The following is a 13,914-nucleotide window of genomic DNA, read 5'->3' on the forward strand; positions in this document are numbered from 1 at the left end:
TAGTTTTTTGTTTTCTTTTGGTTTTAATATTAGAATTAGGCAATCGAGTTTAATACTACCTTCGTTTTAAATATTATGCAACGAATTTTTGGGTTTCTTCTCCATCTCATGATTTTTGTTTATGAATTTTTAAATGTATATATTTAATAAACTCATTTCCGTTCTGGCTAGGCAACTTCTTGTGTGTCGGGCAGCAGCCGCACACTCCGTTGCTGTCTCGTATATTTTTTTTGGATTTTATATTTTTATGTTTTTGCTTTTGTTTTATGTGCTTGTCAACTCTTTTGGTTTTTAATTTTTTTGTTTTCATTTTTTTACTTAATGCCGTGGGCGCTTAATGTACAGTTGCCTTGTAAAAATGTACAATTCAAGCGCTTGCTTTAAAATATTTGTTGATTTTTTTTTGTGGTTTTTCGGTCTTTATTTGTTATTAATCTATATTAGCTGAAAGTTGCTTTTCAACTCTGCCCTATAAATCACTTTTAATAATAAATAGCCGCCACGCCGCCTTGGTTGCTCCTTCTGTTTGGTTTGGTTTGGTTTAGCTATTTATGTACTTGTTTAGCGCTTGTAATTAACATTTTTGTCGTGTTCTCATTATGTTTAACCTTTGTTTTAATTTTATGGGCTTAGATATAATACAATTTGTTGTTTATTATGCTGCACTTACGGTCTCGTTCGGCTCACCTTCACTTCATTAACTAACTGCCTTTTTTCGGGGATTTTTCAAGTTCTAACTGCCAGCGGCTGCAAATTCTCAATTTCTCCACTTCCCCACTTTGATTTCGCTTAAACTGGCTTAAACTCTTAACTTGGTTGTTGTCCGCCATGTAATATTTAGTTAATGACTTGTGTGTTCGTGTATGTATGCGTGTGTTTTATGGTTTAACAATAGTTTAGTTTTAGTTTAGTTTAGTTACTAATTTAGTGTAGCACATCCGTGAGATGAGACGAGATTTGCGTGTTTAGTTTCCGGTATTTTTGGTTTCTGGGGGATAGGGGTTTGTTTTTTCGTCGGGCGTTCGATCTAAAAAACTCTATTTATATATATTTATGTAATGTATGTATATATAGTATGTATGTTTATAGTATGTTTTGTATGTATATTAATTTATCTGTTTTAATTAGTATTTGTTAAACAAAAGTAACGCAAGAGATTTCATTTAGTGCTAAAAACAAGTGTATGCTTATGTAAGTATTCGGGGACACGGTCTCGGTTTCCCTGGGACCTGATCCACCATTATAATTATATTTATATCATATAATGTCTATGTAAAGAGATGTTCGGTAGATAGGCGTAAAGAGCGCAGTTTTCTTCTTATTGGAAATTCGTAAAGTTCGTTAGAAATCTGATGAAAGTTTCATTAAAGTTTTTCTTTTGTTTTTTTTTTTTTGGTTTGTCTCTCAATTTATTCGATAAACTCTTTACATTAAATTACATAGCTAAATTGTTGGGTTCTTTTCACCATCTTCTGCTTATTTCTTTTTTTTTTTGTTATTTTGTTTGGTTTTTTTTCGGATTTGTTTTTGCCATAGCCATACAAAATGTTGTGTTTCTTTAATGTATAACTTTAAGTACATATACATACATACATGCTCGTACATACACACATATGTATTCCTTTGGTTTTAGTTTAATGAACACTTTGTTGGGTTCAATTTCAATATTAGTTTAAAAAGTTAGTTATAGTTTAAGATTAGCGTTGGTTTTACATTTTCTTTGTTTGGTTTTGGTTTTGGTTTTAGTTTAGGTTTAGAAAAAGTTCTGCTTGTCGAAATTAATATAGTTAAGAAGCGCTGTGCCCTGTTGACTTGTTTGTGATTTCTCTTCGGTCTAGATTTAGGATTAGGTCTAGTTTTAGCTTCGGTTTCCATAATTCATTATCTATGTATTTGTATGTATATATGTAATTTATATAAATTGCTAAAAATCATAGTTTTATCGATTAGTATTCCGAAACGGTTTTGTGTTCGCTCTAGTTGAAGACATTTCGCAGGGGCCCTGCGGAACCAACTGGAATCCTTCTACGGGATCTGGTAACGAGTTCTATTTGGTTGTCATACGGCGAAGTCTGGTTAGAAGAGGGGTTGGGGCGTGGCACTTAATTGATTTCATCTGCTTCTCATCTAACTCCCCTAAAGGCTTATGCGGTTAGCTATCCTATATATCTAGCTCATCCCGGAAGGATTCCATCTGCCTCCGCCGGCCCATGTGTGTGTTTTGTGTGACATTCGGTTACTAGCGTGGATTACAGAATATTTTACTGCGCTCGACTCTTGGTTTCGGTTTTGGTATCGGTTTTTATGGCGAACCGTGTTTACCCGTAGTTCTAACTGGTTTATAAAGTGCTGATGTCACACCCCCATTAAGGCCAAGTCACACGTTTTGCTCAAAGTCGCCGATAAGGGAAATGATTTAAAAGGTAAATTATTCGTTAATGTTTTGTTTTACATATTTCTACTGAAACCCTAAGGCATTTATTTGTTTTCCTACAGTGTCTCCTACAGATCTCATTAACACTACCCTGGGCGCCTGCGGAAAACAAAGTTAGGTTTTTTTTCTGGGTTCACAGGTTCGCAGGAATCTCAGCCTGGCTGGCTGATGGCTCCTCCACCATATACTCATTTCCATACCGATCGGAAGCTAGCTCCTTTCCAGAGCCGAAATTCATACAAATTGTGTGACTTGCCAGTGAATCCGCCAAAAAGAATATTTTTGAATAAACATACATTTGGCTCTGATTTTGCGTACAATGTGTTTGGGTGCTGCAAGTGATTTCAATGCTATAACAAGTGTTGAAATTGTGGGTTTAATTGCATAATGATGGTATTACTTTTCGGGGCATTTGTCCTTTTTGTTATCTTGGGTTTTGCAGCTCCGAAACGCACTGTACGGAAAGTCGAAGAGAGACAGTTGTGATTTAATTATCAAATATACAAGCTCTACGTTGCATACTCGCTGCGTTACGGAATTATATAAAACCGAGGACCTTCCTGAAATTCGAACCTAACCTGTCAATTTGATCTATCAATCCTGGGTTAACCGATGCGAACCGCTTTTCTGGCTTAGGTTTAGTCTTAGTTTTCGTTTCGGCTTGTGATTTATCTCCCCCCGACATTTGGCTTATGCGACTAATTAAAAGTACATGTAATTGTTAATATTATTTATTAATATGTATGTTATATATATAATATATATAAGGTTCCTTCTTGTGTGACTCAACTAGAGCTCCGTCCGATGTTCACATTTAGCTGCTCTACTCATGAAGCGACTACCGCGTGAGATTCAAAAGTGTGTGCCAAGAAATTCTGCATTTGTTGATTATACTGTTCGATAGCTAGCAACAATTGATGGGTAAACAATGGATCGTTGTCGGTCGGTGATCGTTAAATGATAGGGAGACCTGACCATAAGGTGAATGTGGGGTATGGATGTGGTGTTCCAGGGGTGAGTACTGTGTGGTGGTGGTGCTGTGGAGGCGTCATATGTTCTATCTGAGGAGTTGTAGTTAGGATACACGATTTGTTTGTTGTCAGGCTTAGTAGTTTGTCGTTTGTTTTCTGTACAAAAAGACATACAATACTGCGTATGTGGTTGTTTGTATATAGGTGTATATTATATAAGTATGTATAGTTTCCGTTTGGTTTTTGCATCCTTTCGTTAGTATGTTGTTGTATATATATATATATTTAAATATATATATATATATATAGCATAGTTGACGAGTGTTCCGAAGTTGATTTTGGTTTGGTTTGCTTTAAAGTTAGTTACGTGTGTATGGTTAGTTGTTCATGTTGTTGTTGTTGTTGTTGTTGTTGTTGTGGGTAACATTACGTCATACAATATAGCAGTAAATAGGTATCGTAGCTGTTGCTGTTCGTGTTGTTGGGTTCGCTTTTCAGTTCAAAGAGGTTCAAGGACATTTGGGATGTTTTCTAGGGGAGTCGGTTGATTGGTCGGATGGATTCCAAGCCCAGAAGTAAAAAAAAATGTGAAGTGGGTTCACGAAGGGGCGAAGTGGGAGAGTAGGGGCTCACTTTAATGTACAGTTATGGATAATAGATCAATTGTAGTACAATTAGTAGTTGTTGTTGTCATTAATAGTTGTTATACACAAATAAGCCACAAAAACTGTACAACAATTGTACATGAATAAAAAACTTATGCACGAGAATTTATCGACGGTTTCCAAAAAGTCTCCTCTCTAGGCTATTATTTACCTTTCCCCTCTTCTTCTATTTTTGTAATTCATCGCATATGTATATAACTATGTAATCGAACATGCACACACACACACGTGATCTATATATATATGTATGTATATATATAGTAATTATATATATATTTTTTATTTATATATATAACAAGAACATTTCTCTGTTGGTTTTATCAAGGGTTCTGTTTATTATGCTCATTTAGTTTACTATACAAATCGTCTCGTCTTCTATCATTTAACATAATTTCATTTCATTAGCTTGATCGTTTTGCTGAAAACACAGTTTACTATGTAAATATTTAAAGCTTTGGTGGCGGCGAAAAAATCAACAACGAAAGGTTCACGAAAATTAAACCGTATAAATACGTATGTAACTTAAATTAAAGTCATACAAATTTTTAATTTATGATTACGGTTAGGGTGTGAATTGAAGACCGCTTTAGTTCTTAGTTCTTTCGCAATTCGATTTTTATACACATACATTATACATACATAAACAACCGAAATTAACATCAACATAAATGAATTAACAGAGCTTATGATTTCTTTTATTTGTTTTTAGTTCTTAGTGTGTTTTGATTTTGGTTTTTTAGTTTTTGTTTACCAAAAATGAGGCTAAGCAAATAGTACTGAACTTTACAAGTTTTGGCAGTACGCATCTGATTTACGTCCATCCACTTCTCCTAAAATTATGCAATATACAATGTTTTCGCTTCCAACGCTTCGTCTAACTCTCCATCATCAGCTACTAGTTGTGGTATTAATCCTTTAAAAATATACTCATAACGCGCTACTTAATTGTTTTAAAAGTTCATCTTCAGTTTACTTTTTTCAATACACCGTATTAACTAAGTTAAATAAACAAAGTTCTTTCAACGTCGTTTGCAAACAGGTCTCCCATTTCATCAAGTTCCATCCTGTTTTCTCCTCCGCCATCTTGCTCTTAAGTGTGTCTCCTGTTACTTCCGCTTCCGCTTTGCTTCTGCTGCTTTCTTTGCTACAGTTCCGTCTCGAACTAAAAACTAACCTCAAAATATCGCTACCTAAAAAATCATAGTCATGTAAAGAGTCCTCCTGCTAGGAAAGAGAGAGACAGAGCCTCGGCTGCTCGCGTCTACTGTGAGTTGGGCAGAGACAGAAGAAAGTGCCCTTCTTCTTTAGCTTTTCTCAACTTTATAGGTTATGTACAATATTATTCGGTTGTTCAGGTGGAGGGTGCGTGGGAAAAGGGGTGGCATGTGCGACATTTTTGCTTGGAGTTAACGATTCAGTTTAAGGTTAATTGCTAAAGTTCCTTTATTCTGCCATCGCCTATTCATATTCTCTTATTAGTGTTCGTTTAACTGCTATCACTTTCCATTTTAATATTATTTTAGATTTACTTCGGTTTCCTCTGGTTTAATATTAATTTGCTTTTCCTTTATATTTCATTAATAAAATACAATTTTGCTAAACAAATTTTGCTGTTTTGCCGGGGCAGGGAAATTGGGAGAGGGACATGGATACACAACTTGTTCTCTTGTGATGGTTTTTCTTATGTCGGTATCATTAGCATTCTCGATCTCGCTAGTTTTATGTAGTTTATGTAATGTTTTAATGCATTTTACTTTCAGTTAGTGGGTTTTGCTCATATTTATATTGTTTAATTTGTTATTTTTTATACGGTGTGTTCTTTCTTTTGCTTAGGAATTTTAATCATAATTTCTCCTTTTCTTTTTCCTGCAATAAAGAATAAATTGCAAAAATCACTTGAATTAGTTTTGTGGTCTTGGGTGATGGTTTGCTCATGCTGTTGTGATTGGATTGGGGTTTTGATTACCGAATTCGGAAGAAGGTCAAAGTAAAATGTCAAGGTCAAAGATAGATTTTATAATAGTGGGGATCGCATTCAAATACTCAATGAACTGGTCTATGCTTAAATGCAAAATAAGTAAATAATAAACCAATCAGTAAAATGGTTTGTTAGTAGACAAATTAGACTACACTGGTTGTTGCTGTTGCAGATACCGTACTTGTTGCTATTGCTGTTCAGATTGTTAGTAGATATTTTTAGCTATTTTGGTACATTATTGCAGTGATTGTTGTTTTTGGAGTTGTAGTTGTTGATGTTAGTTGACGCAGGGCACATTTTGGATCAGATTTGGTTAGTTAAGGCGGGTTAATGGAGAATTAATCGAGGGCGAGGTTTATATTTTGGGTTAGTTTTCGTTTTTGGTGGTGGACTTCGGTTTTTGGTTTTTTAAATTTTAATTTTTAGTTTTTTGATGATGATTGCAGAAAGAAGTCAACCAATCAATCGATCGAATCAAGCAGCAGGTTCTCCCACATGTTTTCAGTTTTTGTTTAAGGATTTCTCATTCAAATTAGTTTTAACTAGAGAGCGAACTTGATCAACTACTCAAAAGAAATGTTGGTTTATTCGACAATTCATATGGATAGTTATGGGAAAATAAGAAAAGAATGAAAGATACATTTGATTAGCTTTCCATGATTATCGGCTAGGACGAATCACTCAAATATACCGGAAATCGTCAAGAACAGCAAATCATAAGTCAATCAGCAACTAAAACCAAATCAGAAGTGAAACAAAAAATCACCGGAGATATTCTCCCCATTTATAAGGCAGGCTAGCAGAAACCAAGGATCTAAGAAACAAAAGAGTGTACATTTACAGGGTAGCACTACGTAAAATGTAGAAGAAATAATAAAAATGCAAATTGGTTGGTTTTGTTCTTTTTTTGTTTATTTTTTTTTATTTTTTTCTTTTCATTTATTTAATTTACAATTGTATTTTTTGTTGTTGTTTGTTTTATATTTCGGTAGAAATCAATCTCAAAACTCACAAAATCATAATGGATAGTTGTAATCGGTAAAGAATAGCACAAGTGTTTAGAAACTAGATACAAAGAATAGAAATGATAAAGTTCTCAAGTTTATACACAGCAAAATCAACAGCGGCGACAAAAAAACAGAAAGTGCGCAACTAGAGGGGCAGGGTTGTGGGGCATTGGGGGGCGGGGAAAATACTCTTTTGTGTACAATATACAAATAATTCTAATTATAATTCCAAATCAATGCAAACGTGTTGAGCTACGTCTTCTGTGTTTTCGTGTGTGTGTTTTATTCGCTGCCAAGAAATTAATAAGCTTATATAATGATTTATAATATACATAAGTAACGATTAATTGTGTTTTTTGTATCTCTCAAAGCAAAATAATAACTTTTGCTTTGTCTACGGAGTTTTTGTTTTTTTTTTTTTTGTTTGTTTAATGCGGTTTTCTTTTAAATGTATATAATTAAACAATAAGTACTTAAAAACAAAGTTGATAACATTTTCTTGTCGTATTCCTTTACATGATAGTGTAATAATATAATGGACTGGACTCTGACATAAAAAGAAAGGATTTTGTGTATGTGTAATTATTTCTCATTAAGTTTCGTTTGTAATTTTTTAAGCAACAGAAACAAGCTCAGCGAAAAATGAATTTTCGATTTGAATAAAGCAAAAAATCATAGGGCATATATACGATGAATTAAGTTTATAGTATCTATACCTAGAGAACTACATATTTTGTTTTAACTCTCGGATGTGTTGGTGTGTGTGAGTGCCGTCTGTGTGCGTTCGTTTTGTGTTTCCGTTTCCGTTTTGTGTTTGTCAGAGTTTCGGGCGAAACAAATATACGGATCACAAATATATTTGCTTACGCTTAGCACACATCGAAAAAAAAGTAGAAACCACAACGATTAGTGGATCACTCTCCATTTCACTTTTCTGGGTTTTGGTATTTTATTAATTTCTTTGCGACGCTCTAGGCACAAACTATATAATTTCTTAACATTTAACCTCTTCAATTTATCGCATATCCGTTTGCGTCAAACACAAAATTCATTCATATTTATTTTTCGTTTCCCATTGTGGTAACTATTAGAAATTGTTAACTAAGAAAATTTCACTAATTGTTGTTGCTGCTGCTGCTCCTCCGTCCGTTTGTCTGTCCGTCCGTAAGTACGTTGCTTCTCCGTATCCGTATCTGTATCTGGTTCCGTATGGTTATGTTGGTGTCTGGTCTGCATTCGCATTCGCGATCGCGATCGCATTTGCCTGCAGCTTCAACGTCTTTAATTTGCAGTATAAAACTAAAATTTCAACTTTTTCCTCTTCTGTTGCGTTTTGTTTCGTGTTTGTTTGTTTACTGATCTTTAATATTATTTGGTGTTGACAGTTTATGTTGTTGGTATTTTGTTTGTTGTGGTGTTGATTGGTTGGTAGGTTGGTTGGTGTGTGAGTTGGAGAGTAGCACACTTACTGTTCTTGGGGATCAGTATCACTCTCCTCCAGTTCGCTCTTGTTGCGTCGCTTCTCATAAATGAGAATGATGATGCACAGAATCAGCACCTCAGCACAGATGCCCAGGAAAGGCCACAAGGCGGCAAATTTGCCTACAAATAATAAAAGAATCATAAATTAATTGCTATTACAAATACTAGTTAGCCAGGATCACAATTTATTATATTAATTTCCTTTGACAAAATGTAGATCTTACTAAATTATATTTCCCAAACTTACTTAGTTGGAATTTGGGACTTCAAAATGTTGGCTTTTTAAGCTGACATACAAATACAGTTTAGATTTAGCAATTTGGTGAGAGTAGCACGTTTTGGAGATAAATTTAGTAATATCTAATAAATATCTATTGCGAACGGCGACCATGACTATTTGCGGATGTTAAATAAAGCTCGGGCGACACACCCTTTCGATGGAAACTTACTCTTAACACGAAGAGTTGTGGCGTCGGTGGCAAGAGTGGTGGTGTTCTTAGCGTATTCATTGGCTGCATTTTTTCCAGTGCATTTGTATTCGCCTCTGTCGTCCAATGTCACATTGTCCAGTGTCAGAATGGCGTTAGGAACACCATTATCTGGTTTGACGATGACGCGATCTGTGTCGTTTGTCAGCGTTACATTGCCTGTCGGTAAAAGAGCACCACAGTTAAAACCAATTTCGAACCGAAGAGAACTAGGGATGTATACTCACCAAAGGTCCATGTCAACTGTGGTTTGGTTCCCACAACGCTGCAGGTCACCGACATTTTCTCACCCTCCACAACGGCTGAATTTGAAGGCACTCTTACAACAACGCGAGCTGCGGATATAGAAACGATCACTTAGTGGAAGGTTCTTGATTTCATAGAAACCCAGTACGTACCAATTACTTCGATTTTCTTGGTCTCTCCACTGTACTCGCAACTGTATTCGCCATCGTCGGTCGTATCCGTCTTATCGATGATGAACTTGTTCTCGTCTGCGATTAACTTAAAGCGACCTCTTAGAGAAGCTACTTCCGTCACAACGGTGCCGTTCTTTCTCCTATTAACGCGAAAAATATACGACGCGGCATTAGTTAGTTAATAGGTACTCTGATATACATATACTTATAATATAACCCTAAATTCCTTTATTTTCTTCCTTTTGTCTCTGTAGATATATGGTAAGAGAAAATTCTCATTTATCTAAATGAATTCCACAGTTATCGCCGAGTATCCGTGCTGCACCTACTCGAGGGCCAAACTTTCTCTAAGCCCTCGCCGTTTTCTACGCCTTTTGCCAATTATTCAAAGACTAATTCCACACCGAGGCACACGCAAAGTTTGGCCCTGGCCCCAGAACAAGAACAAGAACAAGAACGAGAACGAGAACGAGAACCAGAGACCCGGACAGGTCCCGGAATGAACAGAAGTGTCATTACCATTACCAGACCCTGCCACAGAGCTCGGAGCTTTGGCCACCAACACTTACTGCTCCCAGACAGGAAGGCACTTTTCAGTAACCGCCCTCCCCAGAAGTGCCACCCATCAGACCCACTCAACTGTGCACACTCGCAGAAATGGCACCTTATTGTACCCTTGCAGAGGGTATGCTAATTATTGACATAATTTGTGCAACGGCAGGGATAGAGTAGAGGATCCAGTCTGGACCAATTAAAGATGAATGAATTAAAAGCTAAAATAAAAGTACTCAGGCTTTGATACTCTGCTCATGGTTACTGGAATCTAGCATACTATTTTTTTCCTTGGCTTGATATGTACCTGCATTTTATGGTACATATCACGTCCGATGGCTATTTCCAAGGGCAGTGTGTTTCTCGGTTCGTTCATGTTTCAGTTACCAGGTTACGTCAGTCAGGCAGTCAGTTAGGCAGTCAGGCCAACATAATTAAGCAAAAGTGCTTAGCTGTGCCGTATTAAAATGATTGCTCTTATAACTACTAACTATGTGGGACACGAGCACAGACACAGACACAGACACAAACACAGTAACCCATTTGCTGGCCTGGAACAACTCCCGGATACTTTATGACCACGTATCCCCAAATGGGGGAAACCTCGGAATGACTTACCATATGAGCAGGCCGCCCGGCGTACTGTCTTTCACGTTGCAGCTGAGAACGAGCGGCGATCTGATGTCGTAAAATTTCATTTGATGTTCGACATTATCATAATTTGGCACCAGCTTATCTGGAGATGGTATAGATAGGTAAAGACTATTAGTTATATGTTAGGTGGGGTGGGATGGTTGTTCTAATGTTGGGATACGAGAAAACGTTTACATAAAGAACGGCTTAAACAAAGTTTATTCTAATAACTTGTATGTAAATATAAATATATTTGCTTATAGGAATAATTTGAGAACGAGCTTAAAGTATGAGAGTTTTGGTGGAGATTTTTGGAGAGATTTCTGAGGTTTTTGATTTGAGTATTTTTTTCTTTTTTTTTTGGGCTGAGAGATGAGCGCTTGAGATTCGGTTTTAAATACTGACTAAATTGCTTAGGAGAGTAATGATGAATTAGCAACACACAAATCACTAATACCAAATCAAAGGTGGAGCGAAAAAAGAATATAAGGATATTCGTAAAACTAAAACTATAACTAAAGAATACGTATAAATAAAACAAAAGAGCATACAATTTGGTCAATCGAATTTTATTCATCCTGTCTGGTATAAAACACATTTGTACTATTTCGAAACTTGGACTGAAATCAAATAAACTTTAGTTTTTACGCTGCGTATGAACTGAGATTACTTTGGTTATTTACGCTTATGTTTGATTAGTTTAATATGTGTTTAGTATAGTTGATTAATTATCGGTTAAGATAGCTGTAATGTAAGAAGGAGCAAAAGTAGGTAAATTGATGTTTATCGATATACACAATGCGATACATACAACATTTAGATCGATTCTCGATTTATCGTCGATAATCAAACGACAGGAAGCGCAAGCAAAAAGCAATAGAGCTACAGAAAGGGAATCAGCAACTCGTCACGTGTTGTTTTTCCGCCTTATCTGGCAGTCTGATTGATTATAATCAGCTTGTAAGCCAAACGCTGCCAATTGTAAACTTATGCGTCATTGCAAACTGGCTGCCAATCAAATGCGAATTCGATCGAATAGAATCGAAACGAAACGAATTGAAATGGAATCGAAATTGAAATTGAAATCGGAATCGATGCACCTGCCATCTGTGTGTTCAACAATCAGAGTAAACAACTAAAGCGTTAAAAAAAGGAAGAACCAAAGAGACAAAAGGAACGAACGAACGGCGGAAGGGCGAGTAAGGAAAGTCAAAGAAAAACAAAGACAGAGATAGCAACGAGGTTCACAGCGCACCGGGGACGTGGCAACAAATGAAATCAAAAGAAAGTAAAGCACAGAAGGCAAAGAAAGAGCGTCAATGATGAAAAAGTTCAGGTAAACAACTTAAGCTCAACTTAAAGGTGTGACCGTATGTGAATGTGTGTGTAAGCTGTGTGTATGGACGGCAGCGAGAGAGCAGACTTGCCAAATTCACAGTGAGGGGGAGCGAGCGAGAGGAAGCGATTAGCTAGGCGGGCGATTAACGTTTAATTAAAAACCAACAACACCAAAATTAGACTAGCGAGGTTAATGCGATGGAAAGAGACGGCGATGGAAAGAACAAGCGAGAGGGGCTAATGAGGAGAGAGCGCGGGGAAGATGGGTGGTGAGGTGCCAGAGCTGAGATCAGATACAGTACGAAAGAGACAGAGCGAGTGGGTGGGGTGGGGTGGTGTTTTTGGGGCGCACAACAGCAGCGATGAAACTTGACCTTGTTCCCATTTTCAAATTCAGAAATCATCTGTTTGAATATCTTTGTTTTCAAGAATCCCTGGAGTTTAAAAGATATCTTTTTAAGGAATATTGCTATAAATATCATATATATACTTTTATCTGAAGGAAATTTAATTTTAGAATGAAATCGTAGCATACTTTTCAAACAATTTATTTTTGTTGTACTAAAAGTTTATAAAAACGTTGTGAAATTTTTTGCATTTTTATATTAGCTTAAATACAATTTTAAAATCAAATTCCAATTTTAGGGGTATATGCGCTAATATATGAAAATGTAAACTATATTTAAAGATGTTTTCGATCTTAAAGAGGATTAACCTTAGTTCTCAGATATGTATATGTAAAAGTCCAAAAATTAGTGAAATAACTTTTACTTTATCAAAATATTAAAAGCAATATGCGAAGAAAAAATCTTCATAGCTAAATATCAAAAATGGGATCAAAGCTATGTTTTGATACGATAACAAATACAATGGCAGTTTTGATCGGCGCGAGCGAGTTAAAAGCCAAAAACGAACAACAACAAAGTGGGCAAATACAAGTTGAACTTTGATAAAAGGCTTTGTGGGTGTATCATGTGTGTTACGTGTGTGTGTTTCGTGTGTTTTGTGTATGCGTGTGGCTCACCCATCTTGACGGGCAAGAGCGTCTGGTGCTGCAGATGCACCTGATGCCCCTGGCCACCCATCAGCATGTGGCCGCCAGCACCCAGCATTTGGCCACTGGCGCCCGCAGAAATGCCCGCAGCAGCACCGCCACCACCGCCACCCATCATGGCCCTTGTGCTGGTGGCTGCTGAAATGGTGGTGTGCTCTCCTGATGCTCCTGCTCCCGGTACCGCTTCCACTCCCGCTCCCACTCCAGATACCACCACTGGGGGCACATAGTGCGGTGCATAGGTCTGGTATCGCTCATTCTGGCCGGGATTGGGTCGCGGCGGCAGTGGCAGCTGGAAGGCGTTCAGCGTGTGCTGCGACTGCTGCTGCAACTGCTGCTGGTGGTGAACATGGTGGTGCGCCGTCGTCAGGAGCAGGCTGGCCTCCGTGGCAGTGGCACTGGCAGTGGGATGCGTCGGATTGGGATTGTACAGTATGGTCGGTGGCTCTGGCGGCGCCACCGTCTGCTCCAGCAGATTAAGGCGTGGGGGTGGAAAATCGGGCGGTGTCGCCGAGTAAACGCGGTGGATACCGCCTCCGCCGGCCGACGGATGCCACGGCTGAGACGCAGACAGACTTGCATTTCCGTAGCCCAAATGCGACTTGTGCAGCTTGTGTGACTGGTGGGGCAACTGTTGTTGTTGCTGCTGCTGCTGTTGCTCCAGCCACGCTCGTGTAAAGAAATCATCCGCAGAGTTGGGCGTTAGCTCGTCGATGGTTTGATAGCCGGACTCGGTGGGTTCGCCTGCTCCCGCTCCAACTCCCTTGGGATCCCGCACGTGCAGCATGTAGCTGTCGCTGTACCGGTTGCACTGGTAGCGACCCTCGTGCACCTTAAGGGCATGTCGCACACTCAGGTGTGCCTCGATCTTGTGCTTCTCACCTTTAGCGGGA

The 13,914-nt window shown here is 37.8% G+C and overlaps 1 protein-coding gene across 12 annotated transcripts in view; it reads right to left on the reverse strand.

Moving 5' to 3' along the window:
* Window positions 1-1,438: 1,438 nt before the first annotated feature.
* LOC120458814 overlaps window positions 1,439-13,914 on the reverse strand; it is a 32,234-nt gene continuing 19,758 nt past the window's right edge. For 11 of the 12 annotated variants that reach the window (XM_039646617.1, XM_039646612.1, XM_039646620.1 and 8 more), the window contains exon 4: window positions 12,845-13,903. In XM_039646617.1, coding sequence (XP_039502551.1) covers window positions 12,864-13,903 — 1,040 coding nt within the window. In that variant the 3' untranslated portion in view covers window positions 12,845-12,863. Of the gene's footprint in view, window positions 5,937-8,524; window positions 8,658-8,986; window positions 9,185-9,252; window positions 9,361-9,423; window positions 9,585-10,614; window positions 10,733-12,844; window positions 13,904-13,914 lie in introns of those variants that run through there. The other variant, XM_039646624.2, reaches the window with a different exon arrangement.

Source organism: Drosophila santomea, chromosome 2L, assembly GCF_016746245.2.
Source record: "Drosophila santomea strain STO CAGO 1482 chromosome 2L, Prin_Dsan_1.1, whole genome shotgun sequence".
Lineage (NCBI taxonomy): Eukaryota > Metazoa > Arthropoda > Insecta > Diptera > Drosophilidae > Drosophila > Drosophila santomea.